We start from the raw sequence: 8,231 nt of genomic DNA, 5'->3' as shown, positions 1-8,231 counted from the left end.
GCTGGGGTTTTCTTTCCAGAGGGCTTCTCCTGGGGGATCAACACTTTTTTATTTGGGTGTCTTTACTTATGGATTTATGTCATTATGTAGGTAAAACATTTGCATCTTAGGAAAACCAAACCATATAAAATGATGTACCATGAAAATAAAGTCTTCCTCCTTTCTCTGTCCTTGAACCTCCCAGCTCCCCTTCTTCGAGGCAGCTTCTTACATATCAAAAGGGTTACTTTGAACCTATGAAGGAAGTTGTGCTTCCCCTACCTTCTGTGTGAGATTAGCAGCAGGGTAGGAAGTATATGGAAGGCATTGTCATAGCCATGCAAGACTCAGATTTAAAAAGCTGAAGGGCTCCTGGATTTGAGTTTGAAACACTAAACTGATGTAGATGCCATCACTGTGACCTTCACATTAGATTGACATTTTTCTACTAAATTGCAGTATTAGAAAAATGACAACATCCTCCCCATGCCTTGGGAGTTCTATGTCATCTGGATTTCACTGCTTTCTTCGGTCTTTGTGGTAACAATGCACAAGGATGCCAGTCATCATAATGGCTGGTTTGAGGGCATTCAAAGGGATAATTCAGACAGGCATTTAAAAAAGACTCACATGATGAAAGGCATCAGCCAAGATGATCTCTTACTGTAGAGATGGGAAATTGGGCACTCAAGAGTCCAGATAGCTCTAATAGCAAGGCTGCTAACATAAACTAGATTTTGTGGCCTCACCTGTGCTTTCCTTGAATAGAAGAGAGGTTTGTTTTCACTGGGTCATTGCATCTGGGATGATTTGAGAGAGAGTTAGTCTCAACAAAGACATTCTCCGTACCTTTGGAGTAGCTGCCTGAAGGTGCATCCCAAATTTTGCGGCACTCATCATGATAGAATGCAAAATGTTGTTCCCATCCCCAATCCAGCTGAGGGTGAGGCCTTTCAGAGAGCCATAGTGTTCCTAAAAGGCAAGGGAGAAGGAGATTACATCCAGGAGGAAATCCACCTATGTGAAACAATTATTAGGGCTAAAATGAAGGAAACGGTCTTCACCTCATTTTTAATGCTTTGTTGGAATGCGTAAACTATTTTCTTGGCATGATACAGGGCAATTCAATAACATGACTGTACAATCACCAAAAATAGCAAAACAACTTAATATCTTAAACCAGAACATCATATGATTTCATACAGAGACTCATATTTTCATCCATTTCAAATCTGAATCTTTATTGTATTCTTTCTTTCTTTCATTCATTCATTCATTCATTCATTCATTCAACAAATTGAGTGCCATCAATGTCCAGAGGCTTTCCTTGGCCCTGGAGATAGAACAATGAAGAAAGGAGACGAAAAAAATATCATGGCCTTTACGGAGCTTACATTCATTGATATTAGAAAGGGGAAATACAATGCACCTTGAACAGTGGAACAAGCTGGCTATGTTTCCATTTATATGAAGCTAAAAAACATGCTCATGAATATTCTTGTTTATTTATGTATACAGATGTGTAGTTAAAGTATAAACCCATGTCTGGGAATTATAAAAACAAACATCAGGATAATAATTTCTCTGTGGGGTGAAAGGAAATGCAATCAGGGAGAGTTATACAGTAGGCTTCCACTCTATTTGAAATATTCTGTTTAAAAACAAAAACATTCTAAAGTTAGATTTGACAAAACTATGTAATAGGCCCAAAGGCATTTGCTTGATTTTTCTTAAAGTGTCTATATGTTTCACAAATTTTGTGTATTTAGAAAGATAATATTTAAAAAAGAGAAAGGCTAAGCAATTTGGAGATTACAGAACTATTAGATGGATTTAAACCCAAGCCCATCTGATTTAGATTCCGTGTTCTTAATAAGCTGCTATTTATTTGTTCAACTCCTGCTTTGAGTATCTTCTATATGAAGGCATTGCACCAGGTCCTACAGGAGACAGTATGATGAATAGGACATTGTGATCTAGTAATGATAAAGCCCCAGGGGTGGCATTAAATTATCTGGCAGATATGTAAAGCCACACCTGCAAACAGCCACTTGGTATCCTGCATTGTTGTATCATCTTTGCATGAGTCTTATCCTCATCACCAATGAGTTTCATTTCATTAACTTCACATTCATATGTGTGTAGCTTATGCAAATAAGGAGGAATATGGGCCTATCCCGTTTTCCCTGACTTCTTGGAATAGTCCATCAACACGGAAACCATGGTTGCCAGGATTCCTGGTGGCAAGTCCATGTAGATTGGCTGTGGCCAACCAAATGAGATGAATCTTTCAAAGTTATCCATGTTTCTAATTTAAGTGGATGAAGCTAAATTTGCCTCCGTTCTATAAATTCTACATGTTCTTAACTCCAGTCTTAAACAATCAGTTTATTAAAATGATAGAAAATGGCCTCCTTCTCAGAAAGTGATTTAGTAGTTGACCATTTTGAATATTCAAAGCATACTCCACCAGTCTTCACTCCCAAGCCACAGAGCCCGATGTATGCAGGATTACATAAAGCTTTTCCATTCTGCACGCTCCAGCATTCTCCGTTCATCCATTGCGTTAAATATGTCACCAAAAAGCAAAATAATTGAGAGAACAGGTGATGAGAGGGGGGCTAAAAGAGGTTGGGAGTTGGGTTGAGAACAGAAGGATCTTCAGATCTGTTTTCAACAATGTCCTGTCTTCCTTGGATATGTGGTATGCACACAAATGCTATAATTCTTTGCCAAGATGATATTTGAAAACAAAACACCAATACCATTATTTAAATGGTTCCATTTAGAGCTAGTCAGGAACAATTTACTGATTTTGCTCTTGTGGAAGGCAAAGAAATAAGCCAACCTGGAGTGTGAGGTAATCAGCCAGGATCTGGATAGGATGGTACAAATCTGACAGCCCATTGATGATTGGGATGGATGCTTCTTTAGCCAGGATATCCAGATCTGATTGTTTATACACTCGAGCCAGCACTGCGTCTGTCATGCTAGACAACACACTGTAGCAAACCAAGAAAAGACAATCTAAGTTATTTATGCTTAATAATTCCTTCTTTAATACATGATCTTAAACAGGAATAAGAAATGCTAATAAATTAGAATTTTTACTAAGTTATGCTACCTATCAACATGACAGGTTTAAAAGCTAATATTAAACATACAGTCATTACAGAAGCCAGATGGTGTTCCACTGATCTTATCCAGTGACCGCTGGTTTTACTGTTTTTTATAAAGCAATCAATTGTGGGCCTGGAAATCACGACATTGAATTATAATTGGCAAGTGGCAGTTGGTAAAGCTATAAGGGACAAGGCTAAAAACAAGGTACATTAATGACCTTACATGTGGCCAATTTGCTTTTGCATCATCCCAGAGGCAAATACACATTTTCACTATAAAATTCAAAGTACCAGGCTGGCAGCCGTGAAGGTGCACGCACAGACTGTCGCACAAGAGAGAACCTTTGGGGAGGAGTCCCAATGGCTGACAGACCCCAGCGGCTGCACTTTGGGGATACACTGCAGTGTTCCCACTAAGGCCACACTCCCCTCAGGCTGTTCCCAGCGGGGGCACAAGAGCTGAGCTCTTCTGCCTGACATGAGACTGCTCTAATGGGCAGTCTTTGCTCCAAGGTTGCCCATTGGCCCGGCTGAGACTTTCTCAGAGCTGTGCTGCAGTCTCCAGTTATTTCTACCCTACTCCCTCCTTCCTCTTCTCCTGTCACTGGGGTCAGCACTGCATCGTGGTCTGAAGGCTCTCCCTGCCTGCTCCTGCTTCCTCCCTCCTTCATTCTTCACAGTTGTTTCCCCTCTACAAATCTCTTGCATGTCTCATTCTATCTTGCAGTCTGCTTCTCCGTGAACTTGAACTGACACAGCCCACCGTAAATTCCTGCAGGGGCTGAGCCTGAGGAGGCATTCAGCCCTTGTCCCTGCACTCTGCATAGCTATCGGCATCTCTGAAAAAGTCAGAAAGCACTCAACATCGCAAACACAAAAATCCACCAAGAAAGCAAGACAAACCAAGTCATAGCCATGAATTCAAACAACACACAGAAAGATAGATGTTATTATTCTCATCTTAGAGTAGAAGAACCTAAGACACAAAGAGGTTAATAACTTGCTGGGGATCACACAGCTAATCAAGTTGGAGGAGCTCATATTCAAACTAAAGTCAGTTTAACTCTGGAGTCTATTACAACACATTGCCTCAACTTTGCACCTGAAATCATCTGAAATGAGAGCCTGGGATCCAGATTTTAACTTTTTTCCATGCATCAGAGTGATGGCTAGTCCTCAGCTAAAGCTTCAGGCTTACAAAACTAGCAAGGATGGCCTTCGGTTTAAAATCTTGGTTTCTTATTATTTAAAGGGAAACCTGCATCATAAAGGCTTCTAACCAGGAGTGCCTGGGTGGCTCAGTCAGTTAAACATCTGACTTCAGCTCAGGTCATGATCTCATGGTTAGTGAGTTTGAGCCCTGCGTCAGGCTCTGTGCTGACAGCTTTGAGTCTGGAGCCTGCTTTGATCCTGTGTCTCCTTCTCTGTCTGCCCTTCCCCAGCTCGCACTCTGTTTCTCTCTTTCTCTCTCAAAAATAAATAAACATTTAAAAAATCCAAAGGTTTCTAACCATTTCAATTTTAAAGAATTCTTTTGAATTTCAAAAACATTGGAAAGCCACTCATGATAGTAGTTAGATTAAACTTAGTCATGATTATAGAGTGTCCAGTTTGGGGTTCCTATTCTGTTTCTATAACTTACTAGCTATGTGGCCTTGGACATGTTATTCAATTTCTCTGTGACTTAGTTTCTTCATCTGTAAAACCATAATAATAATATCTATCCTATTGAGTTATTCTGAGGATTACATTAGATTGCCTAAAGTGTATAGTATTATGCCTTATTCATAGTAAGAGATCAAAAAGTAGTAGATATTATTACCATGTCAAAAGAAACTGCAGCTCAACACCAAAAAAAATCAAATAATCCAATTAGAAAATGGGCAGAGGACCTGAGTAGACATTTTCCCAAAAACATACAGACGGCCAACAGACACATGAAAAATGCTCAAATCACTCAATCAGGGAAATGCAAATCAAAATCACAATGAGGTATCACTTTACACCTGTCCAAATGGCTAAAATAAAAAAAACATAAGTAACAGTAAGTGTTGGTAAGGATCTGGAAAAAAAAGAACCTTCATGAACTGTTGGTAGGAATGCAAATTGGTGCAACCACTATGGAAAATAGAATGGAAGTTCCTCAAAAAAAAAAATTAAAAATAGAATTACTATATAAATCAGGAATTCTACTATTGGGTATTCACCCAAAGAAATTAAAAACACGAATTCAAAAAGTTATATGCACCCCTGTGTTTATTGCAGCATTATTTACAATAGCCAAGACATATGGAAGCAACCCAATACTGAGAACAAACTGGTGGCTGCCAGAGGGGAGGTGGGTGGAGGGGCAGGTGAAATAGATAAAGGGGATAAGAGTACAGTTATCTTGATGAGGACCAAGAAATGTATAGAATTGTTAAATCATTGTATTGTACACCTGAAAGTAATATAACACTGTTAATTATACTTGAATAAAAATTATAAAAATGTTTAAAATGCATAAAAACTAAAGCTAGCATATATTCAGCATAGTCTTCATAAATTTGCATTTTAATTATCGTATATATTTGGAGAATTAGTCCCTCTTATACATCTGAGACATTTTTACTCAATCCTTAGAAAACTGTTGGTGCTTATAAAATTCAAGAACCACTAAAAGAGCTCCTTGCCCCCAGGGATTAGAGACTCAAACATTGAAAATCATTCCTATACAATATCTTCTAGACTCAGATTTTTTTCAGATTTTCCATGGATTTCTCATACCCATAGTTTCCAGATTTTCAGATTTCATGGATCAGCAAAATTTCCAAAACAATATGGAAATCAACATAAGATTCCCAACTTTTTGTTTAGTAAATTAGGGGCATGAAACAACAAGCAAATATACACATATAAGATGTTAATATCTTCATTTAATAAAAGAAAGGACATTTTAACACTGAAAAAGGTGTAAATGACCTAATCTCAAAGAATGATCCTTGGAATTGAAGTAATTTAGCTTATGAAATTCACTATGTTGTCGTTATTTTTCCTAATTTACCACTTTTGATTAAAACCTCTCACGGCAGGGCATCAGTGCCATCAAGGTTTGGAAACCAGTGCTCTGAACTATCTAATCACATCGTGTATTGTAGCATGAAAGAGGTGAATGAAAGAGCCACTCTAGAGTTTTCTCTTGCAAAACAGGCGATGGTTGATGGTTGACTTGAGATGGGGGTTTTNACCAGCTGCCCTTTCCCATCAGATGTCCTAAGGCAACGGTTCCCAAACTTTGGCATATATCAGAACTAAATGAAGAACTAATAAATGACAGAGACCCAAGTTCCTGATATAGGGGAGAATCTGGGTCTTTGTACTATTACCAAGTTTTCTGGGTAACTCAGATAACCTTAAAAACATTGAGAACCACTGTTCTAAGGCATAGGCTTCTATTTAATATAGAAGAATTTTAAATAGTCTTCCTTTTCTTCAAGATCTTAATACAAATTTCTTCCCCAGTACAGATATANAGAAATAATGATGTTTCATACTATAGAATGCAGGCTTTTAACTCTATCATGATGAAGTAACTTAGGTGGAGGTAGATATCCCACTGAGGTCTATAACTATAATTATCAATTCCTTATTTTAGGTGAATTGGTTACTTTTATGATACCTAAAATCCTATGAGAGAGAGAGATAGCTGAGTGTATGACTGGAAAAAACTTCTTTAAATATGCATACCTTCCTAAAAAGTGTGTGCAAATAGGATAAAAAAAAATCTGGATTAACCATTGCAGTTGACCTTCTGGAATCTCATGGAAGGAGAGTCAGATTTTACTTATATTGTAGCTTCTCAAATAATTTTGGGGAGCTAGAGCTATGAGCCTCCAACCTCTTATGGCTTCAAGAACTTTACAATGTATTGTTGAGTTTTGCTAGATTTAGTGTGGTATCACATGTAAATGTTACCTTAACCTCATAGATGAGGAAACCAAGAACTGACAAACCTCAAAGTAAGTAGAGCAAGGTTAGAAAAGAATGAAGAAAGATGAAACTGAAAGAGGGAGACATGAAGGGGGCACTTGGAGAAGTCAATGCCCTATAGACATGAATTTTTCAAGAAGATCAAAAAAGAACGGCTGTAGTTCCCTCCCTTGAGCAATCCCAAGAGCTCTTGAAGCAAAGCAGCCAAAAGGGAAGCATGAATTTATTTGCCCTGTTTTTGATGTGGAGTTGGTATCCTTGGAAACTGTACGGTCTAATATTATGGGAAAGCAACTCGTCTGCTTTACTGATGTTGCCTAACACCTCCTAGAAAAGAGGTTCTTGACTTTGGCTACTTGTTAGTATCCCCTATGGAGCTGTAAAAATCCTGATGTCACCTTCTGCCCTTTGAAAAGTTAAAGCAGAAGATGTTGTGGGGGATTCATATCAACATTTTTAAAGCTTTCCAAGTTATTCTGGTATGCAGACAAGACTAAGAACCAATGTCCTCAAAAATAGAGAGAGGAGGAGGGGAACGGTGGGATATTCTGTTGCTGGATGGAACAATGGATTGATGTAGAGGAGGAAAGTCTTAGTGGTTGCTGAAATCTCAAACTATAAGATAAGTGACGGGTAACAGCATGATATGCTATACTGGAAAGAACAAGATCTCATACACTTATAGAAGTATTTTCCTTTTAGCTCAGTCACTACCAAGAACAGTCCCATGGCAGCAGCAACAGTGGCTGTAATCTTTTCCCTCTCAAGACTTGTAAGTATCCCCAGTGCCTAGAATTTGGTCTTAATATTGCTCTAGTTTAAAGAAAAGGGGGGCGAGGGGGAACAGAAACTATTAGAGGATAGTCAATTCCATGTCCTTGCACTGGACAAAATCAGTAAAGGCCTGTAACACCTGTTGTTTCCAGGAAACAAAAGCAATTTTATTTATTTTTATTTCCTTTAAATTTCTTACTTTTTAAAAATTGTATTTATTTATTTTGAGGGAGAGCAAGAGAGAGAATCCCAAGCATGCCCCAGGCTGTCAGCCTGACTCAAGGCTCGAACTCGTGAATTGGGAGATCATGACCTGAGCCGAAACCAAGAGTCGGGCACTTAACTGACTGAGCCACCCAGGCACCCCTAAAAGTGGTTTTAAAAGGG

General features: G+C 38.6%; 1 protein-coding gene across 1 annotated transcript in view; it reads right to left on the bottom strand.

Annotated features, from left to right (window-relative positions):
* OTC (ornithine transcarbamylase) overlaps nt 1-8,231 on the bottom strand; it is a 61,289-nt gene that overhangs the window by 16,359 nt on the left and 36,699 nt on the right. Inside the window, exons 5-6 of the mRNA XM_077765268.1 lie at nt 2,828-2,981; nt 829-951 (exon numbers count right to left, since the gene is read on the bottom strand). Coding sequence (XP_077621394.1) covers nt 829-951; nt 2,828-2,981 — 277 coding nt within the window. The remainder of the gene's footprint in view (nt 1-828; nt 952-2,827; nt 2,982-8,231) is intronic.

The sequence above is a fragment of the Crocuta crocuta genome, unplaced genomic scaffold (assembly GCF_008692635.1).
Source record: "Crocuta crocuta isolate KB4526 unplaced genomic scaffold, BGI_CrCroc_1.0 scaffold301, whole genome shotgun sequence".
In the NCBI taxonomy this organism is placed as follows: domain Eukaryota; kingdom Metazoa; phylum Chordata; class Mammalia; order Carnivora; family Hyaenidae; genus Crocuta; species Crocuta crocuta.
Note: the sequence above shows the minus strand (reverse complement) of the source record. Positions and strands in the feature narration are given on the sequence as shown.